General features: G+C 46.4%; 1 protein-coding gene and 1 pseudogene across 1 annotated transcript; both read right to left on the bottom strand.

Annotated features, from left to right (window-relative positions):
• Nucleotides 1-12,327: 12,327 nt before the first annotated feature.
• LOC146707950 (sialidase-3-like) lies at nt 12,328-12,974 on the bottom strand (annotated as a pseudogene).
• Nucleotides 12,975-13,065: 91 nt separating this feature from the next.
• On the bottom strand, nt 13,066-14,270 carry LOC146707951 (sialidase-3-like). The gene is made up of 2 exons (XM_085460902.1): nt 14,181-14,270; nt 13,066-14,078 (listed from the first exon to the last, which is right to left on the bottom strand). The coding sequence occupies exons 1-2, from the start codon at nt 14,226-14,228 to the stop codon at nt 13,116-13,118; spliced, it is 1,011 nt and encodes a 336-aa protein (XP_085317028.1). The 5' UTR covers nt 14,229-14,270; the 3' UTR covers nt 13,066-13,115.
• Between the last annotated feature and the right edge of the window lie 952 nt (nt 14,271-15,222).

The raw sequence follows: 15,222 nt of genomic DNA on the forward strand, positions 1-15,222 counted from the left end.
CCACAGGTCATTTAGAACAGGACTAAATGTAGTTGAGCAGAATGTAGCGCTTACTGATCCCCGCACAAGCCAGCCTGACACAAAACCGGCTAAAACCCTCAAAGATAACTCCTTATTTGCAAAAATTGAGGAAAGTAACTCAGCAATCAGGGAACTCACAGGACAGATAGCTTCACTAGTGCAAACTGTCCAACGACATAGAAGTGGTGATGGTGATAGACAAGTCAGGGCATACAGAAAGGCAGCTCAGAGACCAAAAAGGCGATGCTCTGCATGTCAACAAGAAAACAGGGACTGTGACCATTGTTTCAAATGTGGCAGTGACTCTCACTGGGCAAAGGGATGCAAAGTAAGGGGAGCTCAGAAGCAGGAAAACTGGGCGGGGCTGTGACTGCGGGACAAGCCACAGCTTCAGCACCAATGTCCCAATGTGATAACATTCCCAAGGCCCAAAGCTTATCCCTTGCACCACCAACTGACTCAGGAAATCCTAAAAAAGGAACCAACCCCCAAACGTGTTCTATTTAAGTACCAAAAAAAGAAAAGTAGCACAGCTTGTGGGCAGAAAGTGTCTAGTATGGTGTAGAATGAATAACTGCAAAACACAGGCACTGTGGGACACGGGAGCCCAAGTTTCAATAATGAGTGCATGCTGGAAATCAGACAATTTACCTCACTTAGAAGTTCACCCCATCAGCGATTTACTAAGTAAGGATGAACTTTTAGACTTGAGAGCTGTAAATGGATCTGAAGTCCCTTTCCAGGGTTGGGTAGAAGTTAGCCTTAGCCTTTGTGATTCGAGAGGAAAAGCTGCAGCTCAGAATGAGGTTCGGGTTCCAATCCTAGTAAGTCAGGATGTGATGCAAAAACCAATAATAGGGTTTAATGCTATTGAGGAACTGATCAAAAAAGACACTACTCAGTCCAGTGAAAGCTTGTCTCTACTCAGAAACTCTCTAAGAGTAGGATCAAGCAAAGCAGAAGCACTGTTGAACCTTATCCACACCACCAGTAACGAGATAGTTACTTATCCTATCAGATCAGGACGCAAAGCTATTGTCGTACCGGGTGGGCAAATGTACGGCGTTAGTTGTTCCATCAAAACAGACCTAAAGGTAAAAAGTGAAATGCTTTTCGAGCCAGATGAAAACTTGTCTTTAGATGAGGGTCTGAAATCTAACTGCCAGTTGCTGTCTATATCAGACAGCACCCGCAAAGTCAATATCTATGTTACTAATGCTACCAAACATGACATTGTGTTGCCACCTAAAACCCTTCTAGGTAACATAGAGAGGGTAACACATAGTTATCCTGTAAATCTCAAAGAAGCTCAGATAGGCTCGATTGTAGAAAAAGACAATCAGAACTCACCTAGCTTGGCAGAAGAGCCTTGGGAACCACCTGTCAATTTGGGCCACCTTAACACAGAACAACAGGCGGTCATCATGGAAATGTTAAGGGAGGAGTCAGGCGCATTTGCTAAACACAAAGAGGAAGTTGGTTACATAAGAAATCTAAAAATGGATATCAAACTCACTGATCAGATTCCTGTAGCCAAATCCTATAATGCGGTCCTACGTGCTCTCTACGATGAAGTAAAAAGTCACATTCAGGACTTGTTAAAAAAAGACTTTATTCACAAATCAACCTCACCATATGCCTCTCCAATAGTGTGTGTGAGAAGGCAGGATGGAGGCCTGAGACTGTGTGTCGATTATAGGGGCCTCAATAAAAAGACCATTCCAGACAGACACCCTATTCCACGAATACAGGAAATCCTTGATGGACTTGGCGGCAATAGGTGGTTTAGTGTGCATGACCAAGGCAAAGCGTACTATCAAGGTGAAATCAGCGAAGACTCGAAAAAATATACCGCCTTCACAACACCCTGGGGGCTGTACGAATGGAATAGGATCCCATTTGGACTCACCAATGCACCTGCAGCTTTCCAGCGGAGCATGGAGGAAAGTTTGGAAGGCTTGAGGGACAAAATATGCACTCCATATTTAGATGATGTTTTGGTGTACAGTCAAACATTTGAACAGCATATTGAAGATTTGAGATCAGTTCTCAAACGTCAGCGGGCTTGGGGAGTAAAACTAAGACCTGATAAATGTGACTTGTTTAAAAATGAGGTCCGCTATGTGGGCAAAATCATTTCAGCAGACGGCTACAAAATGGATGAGAAAGAGGTACAAGCAGTACGAGCTTTGAAGGACAACCCACCAACAAACATTAAAGAGCTGAGAAAGCTTTTAGGATTTTTAGGATACTACCGAAACTATGTACAAGATTTTTCAAGACATGCAAAGTGCCTATATGATTTACTCTCAGTTGACCACACGCAAACACCAGCGCGGTCAGCCAAGGCGGGGCATGCTGCACCCACCCAAAAAATCATATGGAGTGACAGCCACCAAAAAGCACTAGACTCTAGACTATTTGGTGGATGTTTTGACTAATCCACCTGTGATGGCTTATCCTAAGTTTGAGGAACCCTTCATTCTGCACATCGATGCTTCAGAAGAAGGCTTTGGTGCAGTCTTGTATCAGAGGCAGGACAGTAAATTAAGAGTCATTGGATATGGGTCAAGAACATTAACACAAGCTGAGAGGAATTACAGGTGGCACTCAGGGAAACTTGAGTTTTTGGCACTAAAATGGGCTGTGACTGAGCGCTTTAGAGACTATTTGTTCTATGCTCCCTCAGTGACAGTGTACAGTGATAACAACCCTTTAACCTATGTTTTAGGCACAGCTAAACTGAATGCAACAGGACACAGATGGGTTTCCGAGCTGGCTGATTTTAACATAACACTGAAATACCGACCCGGAAAAAGTAACGTTGATGCAGACTTTTTGTCCAGAACACCTTCTAGTATGGATTCATACATGTCAGAATGTACTGAGCTGTGTTCGCCTGAAGTGTTAAGCGCAGTACTGAATGCCATTGAAACACAGGAAGACAAACAACTGGATTGGATATCAGCCATAACATGCAATCCAGAAGTAAACAAAATACTTACAGAAAATCCGCCAGATGTGAGGATCACAACGCAGGAGCTATTGCAAGCTCAAAAGCAGGACCCTGCCATAGCTTATGTTCTCAACTTAAAGAGTACTGGTGCGAGTTTTGACAAGACATCAGCGCTCAAAACCCCTAAAGGAAAACAGCTACTACACGAGTGGAAAAAGCTGTTTATCTCAGATGACGGGTTGCTGATACAAAAGACTGTGACTTACACTCAGATTGTGATTCCGGAATCGCACAAAGAACTGGTGTACAAACACCTTCACTGCGAAATGGGTCACTTGGGGGTGGACCGTGTGATGAATTTGGCAAGGAGTAGGTTTTATTGGCCGAATATGTACAAAGATATTGAGTTTTTCATTACACAGGTGTGCAAATGTAATATTCAGAAAAAACCTACAGTTCAGTGTAGGGCCCCCATGTGTCATGTGCCAGCTACTGTACCCTTTGAAATGGTCTCAATAGACTATGTCCATCTCGAAAAGAGCAGGGGAGGGTATGAGTATATTTTAGTGTTACAGGACAACTTCACCAAGTTTGCTCAAGCCTACCCTACACGCAACAAAGCTGGCAAACCAGCAGCAGATAAAATTTTTAATGACTTTTCCTTGAAATTTGGTTTTCCTGGTAAATTACATCACGATCAAGGCAGAGAATTTGAAAACCATTTATTCAAACAGCTGCAGAAGTACACAGGAATAGCCAATTCAAAGACTACACCCTACCATCCACAGGGGAACCCGGTGGAAAGGTTTAATCGCACTTTGCTGTCAATGCTGCGGACCCTGGATGAGGAAAAGAAAGGAAACTGGAGTGACTACGTAAACAAAGTTGTGCATGCCTATAATTGCACAACTAGTGACTCGACAGGATACTCGCCCTTTTATTTACTCTTAGACATCCACATCTCCCTATTGATGTAATTTTTGGACTGAGTGAGACGAACAAATGCAAATCATATGAGGATTATGCTCACAAATGGCAACAACAAATGAAAGAAGCATATGACATTGCATCCAGAAACATTAAAAAGACTCTGGCAAGAGGGAAATCACATTATGACCTGAAGAGACAAAGTGCTGTACTCTCACCTGGGGACAGGGTACTTGTCAGGAACATGTCAGAGAGGGGAGGCCCGGGAAATTTACACTCCTATTGGAAGGATCAAGTTCACATAGTGATCTCTCAAAAGGGGGAAAACAGCCCTGTCTATGAGGTTAAGCCGGAGCGTGGTGCTGGGCGAGGCCGTATCCTCCACCGCAACATGTTAATGCCCTGTAATGCATTACCGCTTCCCACAATAACAAGAACTGAACGAAGCCACACTACACAGACACAAAAACAAAGAGACCTACAAGACGCATCGAACCATATAGAGAGCTCAGATGATGAAGAGCAGTATTGGTCTCAGAGAGTGAGGCACCACCACTGTCAGCCTCAAGGGGATTTAATGGTGTCTGCACCTGCTACTGAACTGGACCAGGACCTTCAGCGAAAGAGCACGGAGCTTAGAGTGGATGCTGAAGAATTTCAAGTAGATATGGTGAATGGACAAGGTAACGCTAAACATGACACCTCAGCATCACCAGACACTGTTGCTTCGTCAGGTCAGCCCAGTGAAATGAACCCAGAACTGTCGGAACCGCAGCCGAGAAGATCTCAGAGGAAGAGATGTCCACGGAAAATATTGACTTATGATGCATTTGGCCAACCAGTTCAAAGAGCAATTGGTCACAGTGTTAACCCATTGTATGCCAGTGCAGCAGCACCGCCATTCTATGACCAGTTTGGAGTACCTTGGGCAGCTCTACAAATGCCTTACTATGCAGCTTATGTACCAGTTAGTTATTATTGAACTGTGAAAGAGTTTTTCTGAATTTAAATGATGTTATTTTTCAAAAATGTATGGGGACTTACAAGGCCTTACCAATATGGTGACACAAATATTTGATACTTTTGGGGATGGTAGCGTAAGACATTGGATCATTATGTTTGATGAGGTAAATTGTGATTAAATGGTTACTATCTAAGTTGACAAGCTCCGGAGCACGTGGTAAAGTGATAGTAACGTCTTAGAGGGTAATATTTGTATGTGGACTGTCGGAAACAACTCAGCACTGTTGTAAGCCGATGCTTATCTGGTAAGAGAGTAACATGTGATTCTGTCACCTGAGGTCCAATAGTGCATCGTGAAAGTAAGATAAGATAAGATAAGATAACCTTTATTAGTCCCACACGTGGGAAATTTGTTTTGTGATCTTAGAAAAGTGATCTTAGAGCACTGCTAAACCCTATGCCGACTTACGTCATCTCTACATTGTCACAAGGAAGAGAGAAGTATATTTGTTTATTTCTGTTTCTTATTGTCATGTTTTCTCAATGTTGGGACAACATTTATTTAGCAGGGGAGGAATGTAGCACTTGGTAAAGTGTAAAGCTAAAATATGTCCAAAACATTGCACGAATCTGTTGGTATTTGTGTTATTCAACTATATGTTTGGATTTTTGGCTGCTACATGTTTTTCCACCAGTAGGGGGCAGTCACGGAAAAAGAAAAACTATTTAAAAAAAAAAAAAAGAAAAGAGAAGAAAAGAGAGAAGAGTGTATTCTTGGGCTCTGTATGTGAAAGCCACGGTTCTGAAGTACCCCAAATAAACTCGGTTCTGCTGTTTACACCAAGTTGTCCTGGAGTGGTGTAACACAAGCAACATGGGAAAGTGTTCCAGTGTGTACATCTGATGTGGGACCGCTGTAATCTTTCGACTGCGCCTCCAGCTGACCCGATGTCCACATCATGGGGGAGGTAAGCGTTGGAGGTGGCGTTGGATAGGGAGGGTGATGCGTCAGTGAGTGCTTATCAGTATCAGTATATGTATGTGTGTGCGTGTCCATAGGGACTGCTCTCACAGCTAGAGATTGACGAGGTACAACACAAATGCTACGGCAAGGAGGAGTCAGGATGCCAGGTCAGGGGGGAGATATCATCACCCCCACCCGAGATTGGGTACATAGCCCCAAGTGTGATAGGAGAAGGATCGTTGAGTGCGGGAGGAACTGACCTGAAAAATAGGATCATGGCCAAGCTTGAAACCTGGATCCCCCGTAGCCGGTTACCAAGATTACGTGAAGTACCCTCAGAAGGTCTGCTAGATGATGTTAATGCAGCACTACGGGCAATACCTACAACCACGATTACCGACACTAACAAGCTGATCTACAATACGGCAGCAGTGATCAGTGAGATGCTTGGCTACAAGTTGAACAGCCACAAGGGGCAGTACCCTCCATGGAGAAGGAGGCTAGAGGACAAGATCAAAGTAGCACGGAGAGAGGTTAGCCAACTAACGGAGTTGCAGAAAGGTGTGACGAATAAGGTGCCTAAGAAGTACAGCAAGCTGTCCATACCTGAGGCCTTGGAAACTGCCAAGCAAAGACTCACAGCCTTGGCCAGCCGCTTGAGGAGGTACACCAGAGAGATAGAAGGCAGGAGAATAAACCAGCTGTTCTCCACAGAACCAGCAAAGGTGTACTCTCAGTGGCAAGGGAACAATAAGAGAACAGCACCACCAAGGCTGGAGACGGAGCAATACTGGAAGAGCATATGGGAGAAGGACGCAACCCATAACGGCAATGCTCAGTGGCTAGAGGATCTGAGGGCAGACCACAGCGACCTCCCTGAACAGGGTCCAGTAACCATCACAGTGGCAGATATCCAAGAAAGGGTCTCCAGTATGAAGAGTTGGACAGCACCAGGGCCCGACATGGTTCACGCCTACTGGCTGAAGAAGCTAACTGCACTCCACGAGCGTCTGGCAGCACAAATGAACCAGCTGCTAGTTAACGAGAGACACCCGGAATGGCTAACTGAAGGCCGGACGGTCCTGATCCCCAAGGACCCCAAGAAGGGACCGGTCCCCTCCAACTACCGACCAATAACCTGCCTCAGTACTACATGGAAGCTCCTGTCAGGCATCATATCGGCTAAGATGAACAGGCACATGGGTCAATACATGAGCGGGACACAGAAAGGAATTGGCAAGAATACCAGAGGCGCAAAACACCAGCTACTGGTAGACAGAACAATCAGCCGAGACTGCAAGACCAGACTGAGCAACCTGTGCACTGCCTGGATTGATTACAAGAAGGCCTATGACTCAATGCCCCACAGCTGGATACTGGAATGCCTAGAATTGTACAAGATCAATGGGACCCTAAGAGCCTTCATCAGGAACTCAATGGGGATGTGGCGTACAACACTAGAGGCCAACTCCAAGCCCATAGCACAAGTCACCATCAAGTGCGGGATCTACCAAGGAGATGCTCTGTCCCCACTGCTGTTCTGCATAGGCCTGAACCCCCTCAGTGAGATCATTAACAAGACTGGCTACGGATACCGACTACGGAACGGAGCAGTTGTCAGCCACCTCCTGTACATGGATGACATCAAGCTGTATGCCAAGAGTGAACGAGACATCGATTCACTGATCCACACTACCAGGCTATACAGCAATGACATTGGAATGTCGTTCGGACTGGAGAAGTGTAGTCGGATGGTAACAAAGAGAGGGAAGGTAGTCAGAACTGAGGGGATTGAACTACCAGAAGGCAACATTGCAGACATAGAGGACAGTTACAAGTACTTGGGGATCCCGCAGGCGAATGGGAACCATGAAGAGGCCGCTAGAAAAGCTGCAACCACCAAGTACCTGCAGAGGGTCAGGCAAGTCCTGAGGAGTCAGCTGAATGGTAAGAACAAGATCCGGGCCATCAACACGTACGCCCTGCCCGTGATCAGGTACCCTGCTGGGGTAATAGACTGGCCAAAGGAGGAGATAGAAGCCACTGACATAAAGACAAGAAAGCTCCTTACCATGCATGGAGGGTTTCACCCCAAGTCCAGCACCCTGAGGCTGTACGCTAAGCGGAAGGAAGGGGGCCGGGGACTGGTGAGTGTCAGCACCACAGTCCAGGATGAGACAACGAACATCCAAGAATACATTGGGAAGATGGCCCCAACTGACCGAGTGCTCAGTGAATACCTCAGGCAGCAGAAACCCAAGAAAGAGGAGGGAGACGAGGAACCATCATGGAAGGACAGAGCCCTGCACGGTATGTACCACCGGCAGATAGAGGAGGTGGCTGATATCCAGAAATCCTACCAGTGGCTGGACAAAGCTGGACTGAAAGACAGCACAGAGGCACTAATCATGGCAGCACAAGAACAAGCTCTGAGCACAAGATCCATAGAGGCTGGGGTCTATCACACCAGGCAAGACCCCAGGTGCAGGCTGTGTAAAGATGCCCCAGAGACAATCCAGCACATAACAGCAGGGTGCAAGATGCTAGCAGGCAAGGCATACATGGAACGCCATAACCAAGTGGCCGGCATAGTGTACAGGAACATCTCTGCGGAGTATAACCTGGAAGTCCCGAGGTCAAAATGGGAGATGCCCCCAAGGGTGGTGGAGAATGACCGAGCTAAGATCCTGTGGGACTTCCAGATACAGACGGACAAAATGGTGGTGGCTAACCAACCGGACATAGTGGTGGTAGACAAACAGAAGAAGACGGCCGTAGTGATCGATGTAGCGGTTCCGAATGACAGCAATATCAGGAAGAAGGAACACGAGAAGCTGGAGAAATACCAAGGGCTCAGAGAAGAGCTCGAGAGGATGTGGAGGGTGAAGGTAACGGTGGTCCCCGTGGTAATCGGAGCACTAGGTGCGGTGACTCCCAAGATAGGCGAGTGGCTCCAGCAGATCCCGGGAACAACATCGGAGATCTCTGTCCAGAAGAGCGCAGTCCTGGGAACAGCTAAGATACTGCGCAGGACCCTCAAGCTCCCAGGCCTCTGGTAGAGGACCCGAGCTTGAAGGATAAACCGCCCGCAGGGGCGTGCTGGGTGTTTATACATATACACACAATAACAGCAGCTGTACAAGTATTAACTGGAAATGAAGAATATAGTGACCAGTGTTGTGCAATCCACATTATGTCTTGTGCAGTGCAAATATGCTTAAAGTGATTTAAGTGATGAAGTGAAAACAATGTCCAGAATGTCCAGTGTGTGTGTAAGAACTATATGTGTGGGTCAGTACTGTGTGGTGGTGTGATTGAGAGACTGTATCGCCTGCAGGAAGAAGCTCCTCCTCAGTCTCTCTGTGTTGGTCTTCAGGGAGCGGAATCGCTTTCCTGACCTCAACAGAGAGAACAGTCTGTTGTTGGGATGGCTGAGGTCCTTCACGATCTTCCTGGCCTTGGTCCAGCACCGCCTGCTGTAGATTGAGTGCAGGTCAGGGAGCTCGGAGCGGATGGTGCGCTCAGCTGACCGCACAACCCTCTGTAGAGCTCGTCTGTCCTGCATGGTGCTGTTCCCGAACCAGGTTAAGATGTTTCCCGTCAGGATGCTCTCTATGATGCACGAGTAAAAGTTCCTGAGCACCTTGGAGGGCAGTTGGAAGTCTCTCAAGCGTCTGAGGTGGTAGAAACGCTGACGGGCCTTTTTCACCACGGTGTTGATGTGACAGGACCATGACAGGTCCTGCGTGATGTGAACTCCGAGGTATTTGAAGCTGTCCACTCTCTCCACTGGGCACTCGTTGATGACAGGGGTCTGGTAGTTCCTCTCCTGCTTAGTGCTGAAGTCCACTATCAGCTCCTTTGTCTTACTGACGTTTAGAAGGAGGTTGTTCCTCTGGCACCAGTTCTCTAGATTCCTAATCTCCTTCAGGTAGGCCGTCTTGGCTCAGGGGCTCAGAACACACCCCTGGGCGGCTCCAGTGCTGAGAGTGGTGGAGGCTGAGACATGTCCCCCCATCCTTACTGCCTGTGGTCTACCAGTTAGGAAGGTGGAGATCCACTGACACATAGATGAGCTGAGTCCCAGATGCTCCAGCTTGGTGGTGAGTGTGGAGGGAATTATGGTATTAAATGCAGAGCTGTAGTCTATGAAGAGCATTTTAACATAATTCCCCCTTCTAGTGTCCAAGTGAGTGAGTGATGTGTGGAGGAGATGAGAGATGGCATCGTCTGTGGAACGATTTGGACGGTAAGCGAACTGTAGTGGGTCCAGTGTGTCTGGTAGTGAAGAAATGATGAAGTCTCTGACCAGGCGTTCAAAGCACTTCATCACTACTGAGGTGAGGGCTACAGGGCGATAGTCATTGAGAGAAGCAGGGTGGGGTTTCTTCGGGACAGGAACAATGATGGACTCTTTACTTTCCCTGGAATAGCCTCCCACTGTCGTTCTCTAAAACCTAAAAGAGAACTATGGATTTGATCAACTGGTCTCTGAATGCTATTGACACCCTTTTCTCAACGAGAAATCTGGGCTCGGGAGAGCCTGAGTGCCCTGGAGGGACTTTCCCTGCCGGATACACGATGGACGGGTGGCAGAACTGGAGGATCATGTGCCTGACGGGACTGTCGATCGAGGACGCTGAAGATATCTATCTATTCGGAACCATGATAACAGGGTTCATGCTAATCGGAGTTGGCTTAGCCCTGGTTTATCGGAGAAATAAGAGAGCGGAACCGGCTGTTCAAACCCCCCCAAGGCTGCCCGCTGGAATTGGAAAGGAACGAGGCGCGACCTCTCACAACGAACGTAATATGGTCAACACCTTGGAGACGCTTGCAGCTGCTGTGAAGGCTCAAAACAACACCATTGAGCGTATGAGGGGAAACATCAGAGAGAGGCCTGCTCAAAATGAGACCCTTGAGGGACAGTTGGAAAACATCGCGGAACGGATCATTGCAGTTGTGAGGTCTCAGAATCAAAAGAATGATAACACCATGGAACAGAAGTTTGATACCATCATGGGGAGGCTCGCGACTCTCCAACGGGAGATCGAGAGGCCAGTGTCAGAGTGTTAAAGAGCAGCCTGAAAATTCTCCTGGGCTGCTCGCATGGAAATTAACAAAATCAACATGAACATTGTGGACCCCCATAACGCGCCAGCTGCAGGCCCAAGGCTGGAGCCAAACAATCACTCCCTGATAACGACTGTGTTACGGCTATTCTTCCCATCCCATGCAAGGACACCTGGATTGGCTGGAGGACTGTTTACTTAGCCTGATAGGCCGAAGGACACTGTCTCAGCTGAACTATGGACACGCGCACACACACACACACTTACACTGATAGGCACTCACTCATCCCCCCTCCCCTTCCAACGCCTTCGATGCTTGTTTCCTGCGAGGGAATGCGGCGGGCTGTGTGCCGTGCTGGAATGGTAGCGCTGTGCAGGGTGGCTGCTGTGTTCGCTTCGGATTACTCCTCACCCCCCACCCACCCCTGTGGCTTGTCATGTCTTCACAATGTTGTGCTGTGGACATTTATGTGCTTTTTGTGCAAAGGAGTTTTTTTGTTTCCTGTTCTCATGCTGTCCTACCATGGAAGCACAGCATGAGTAGGGGTCTCTTTTTTCCTCTTGCACTTTCCCCACTGTAGTGTAAATTTCAATGTTTTTTTCTCTGATTCTACCAATCTCCGACCTGTATCCCCATGTAATGTTTGTGCTATATGTGTAAGGTCGGGGGGGGGTCCCATTTCACTGCAGGGCAACCTGCATGTGACGAATAAAGGTTTGATTGATTAAAGCATGTGGGGATGACCGACTGAGATAAAGCGATGTTGAATATCTCAGTGAACACAGGAGCTAGCTGGTATGCGCAGTCTCTGAGGATACGACCTGGGATGCCGTCTGGTCCTGCTGCTTTCCTGGTGTTCACTCTCTTGAAGGCTCTCCTTACTTCATGCTCGGAGATGACGAGCACGTTTCCGGTGCTGGCAGTATCTTCCTGTCTGCAGCCGTTAGCGCCGCTAGCACTAGCATCGTTGGAGTCCTTAGCTGCAGCCTCGAAGTGAGCATAGAAAGTGTTCAGCTCGTCTGCCAGAGTCACTGTCGCGTTCGTCATACCGGTTGTTGGTGCTTTATAGTCCGTTATTGTCCTTAGTCCCCGCCACAGGCTCCTAGAGTCACTCTGTTGGAGTTGTGACTCTAGTTTCCTCCCGTAGCGCTGCTTCGCCTCTTTCACCGCCCTCCGCACGTTATATGACGCGGCTTTGTACGGGTCCATGTCCCCCGTCGTGAGTCCCGTGTTGTAGGCAGCGGTGCGGGATCTCAGAGCGTCGCGGATGGTTTTATCCACCCACGGCTTCTGGTTGGGAAACGTTGTGATAGTCTTTGTCTCCACGGTATCATCCGCTAGTTTCCCGATGAATCCCACAACCGCTTCCGTAAACACGTTGACATCATCATCGGAGCTGTTTCTGAACATGTCCCAGTCTGCGTCATCGAGTGCGTCCTGTAACGCGGCCACCGATTGATCCGTCCAGCTTGTTTCCAGGTTGGGGAATGGTAAAGATATGTCCATTATCATCACTGACTGCTTCCACTCGATAGCCATTTTCATTACAGGCTTTGCAGTAGATGTGGTCTTTGGAAAGTTCAGCCATTTCACACTCAACTGATACCGTATTAAACAGTTCCCCAAATTTCCAGTTTTCACCATGACTACCACTATACAGTGAGAGTGCATACGATTTACAATGGGAACTGAACAAAACATGTAATTAGTTTACAACAGCAATGCGAGAGGGAAGCACTACTGCGACAAGTTTAAGCATAAACTGGGATAATCAGTCTATCACTCTCTGCTGGAATACCATGGCCTGGCCCAACAGCAAATGTGGACCAGTGTTTTATTTCACTCAGTTTGTCTGTCAAATCGGTCACATTGCTCCAGGTTTCTCCAAGATCGTACCTTGTGATGTAGCAGAGACGGGTCCTGTTGTCATAGCATTTTCTTTGGTACATTTCAGTGATATTGTGTTCAACACAGGAAAAGTTTCTTGTTGGCCTTGTCATACACCGGGCAGGGGTTCATTGGACGGTGTCCTTTAATAAGTGCCTTTTCCACCAGCTTGAGCTCTGACCACTAAAAAAGATAAGTAAATAAGTTCATAAGTAAAAATAATTAAATGTTCATAAGTAAATAAAACAGAACAGTTCAAAACAGGACATCTACACACCTGAATAAAAATTATTCTTTTTATATTTTTCTTTTCTTTTCTTCAGTTTATTTCTTGGTGATGTCTTTATAGCTAAAGACAACAGAGGCTATCTGCTCATGTATTTCCTGCTGCCCACACTCAAACAGACATGCAAAGCAGCCATCATCAATGTAAGCCAGGTCTGAGTAACCACTGGTTCCCTCATTAATGATGCAGGGTTCGCTCCATGCCTTTGGATCACGTGGGGATTTGTTCAGATACACACCAAGATCAAACCTGCGCGATTTACTGGTTGGGTGTGTGAACAGCAGCCACTTGTTTTGGTTTGTTTCACTTTGTGCAGTTCCACTTTGTTCTTGAGCTGGAAAGGAGACCACACTTCCCTGACATCCTGAGCACTTTGTTTCTGTAAGCTTAGTGCATCTGAATTTTCTGAAGGTAAAACCTTTATTCACACTGACAGCTTCCACTCGAGAGGAGCAAAAACTTCGAGCATTGCAATAAATGAAACTGGAGCGGGTGTCTTCATAGACCTCTGCCATTTGACATTCGCCTGATTCTGATTGCAACGTTTGACCAAATTTCCAACTTTTATCAGGATCATCACTATACAGTGAGAGTGCATATGATTTACAACAGCAACTGAACGAACATGCAACTGGTTTACAACAGCAATTCATGAGGCAAGTACTTCTGCAATAAGCATAAACTGGGATAATCAGTCTACCACTCTCTGTTTGAATACCATGGCCTGGCCCAACAGCAAATGTGGCCCAGTTTTTTATTTCACTCAGTTTGTCCGTCAAATCGGTCACATCTCTCCAGGTTTCTCCGAGATCCTCACTTGTGATGTAGCAGAGACGGGTCCTGTTGTCATAGTATTCTATTTGGTCATGCTCAGTGATGCCGTCTTCAACACAGATGAAAAACAGGAAAAGTTTGTTGTTGACCTTGTCATACACCGGGCAGGGGTTCATTGGACGGTATCCTTTAATAAGTGCCTTTTCCAGCTGTTTGAGCTCTGACCACTAAAAGAGAGATTGTTCAGGAGTAAATAAAACAGAACAGTTCAGAACAGGAGCGTAACTAACAAGTAATTTAGAACTGAAATGGGTGATTATCACTATTACCTCAACCATCATCTTCGATGATTCCTCCTTTATCTTTACTGTTCTCATAACCAGCTTTTTCCCGCTGACATCATCTGGAGTCCTCCTCTGCTCTGAGAGATTACATATGGATCAGAGACCTTTCATATGAAAACACTAAACACAGCACAAGCTTCAGAAAGACACTCACTGAAACAATCAATCTACTGCTATGATGGTCTGAGTGAGCTGCCCGTAGGTTTCCAGTGTTCCCATGTTCTCATTCGCATCCACCCCGTCCTCCTCATCTCACCTGAACAGCTCACCTGAACCTGATCCCTGGCAATCAGTGAGACAGTATTTAAGATGGTAAATCTCTTCTCTGTCAGTTTATCAGCTAAGTCAAGTTGGTAACAGGCCTTCATGAGCTGTTTGCAGTCATGCTATGTCAAAACACCTCACCAAGAATCCTTTCCTTGCATTTTTCAAGTTCACGTTTGCCTTATAAATAAAGCTTGTGTTAAATCTACCAGTTGTCTCTGTGTCTGGTCTGCGCTTGGGTCCACACTCACGTACTGGCCTCCGGGCTCCTTTGACAACTGCACTGTTTTTCAGGACTATGAGCATAACTGCACAGGTATTGCTGTTGGTTGGACAAATAATAGTTGCTTTGGAATTATCTACTGATCATTCTCCCCTTAAATGGGTCCTAATTCCCAATTCCCCTTTTAATATAAATATTTTTGTACTAGCATTCCAGTACACACTTGTACAGAGTTACTTGTTTGTGGTTAATACTCAAACTGATATTGAAGCAAAAAGCACCAATGATCGAGGCTTTGCATGTTTGAATTTGTGCAAAAGGTGAACTTTGCCTTTCAGGCATGTTATTATGAATGCATGGATATCTGGATGTTTATTGAAAGCTGCACAAAGAAGTAAATATATAATTTCCTATGCATCTATGGAACTGGAGAAAACTCACTGATTATAAGTCTTAATGTTACAGAACATGTAGTGATGATGATGGATGAGGATGTTTGTCATGTCAGTTGATTGTGCTGTAACCAAACTCAGTACTGAT

The sequence above is a fragment of the Copadichromis virginalis genome, linkage group LG6 (assembly GCF_057382275.1).
Source record: "Copadichromis virginalis isolate Kocher_CV1m ecotype Utaka linkage group LG6, C_Virginalis_male_GT1.1, whole genome shotgun sequence".
In the NCBI taxonomy this organism is placed as follows: domain Eukaryota; kingdom Metazoa; phylum Chordata; class Actinopteri; order Cichliformes; family Cichlidae; genus Copadichromis; species Copadichromis virginalis.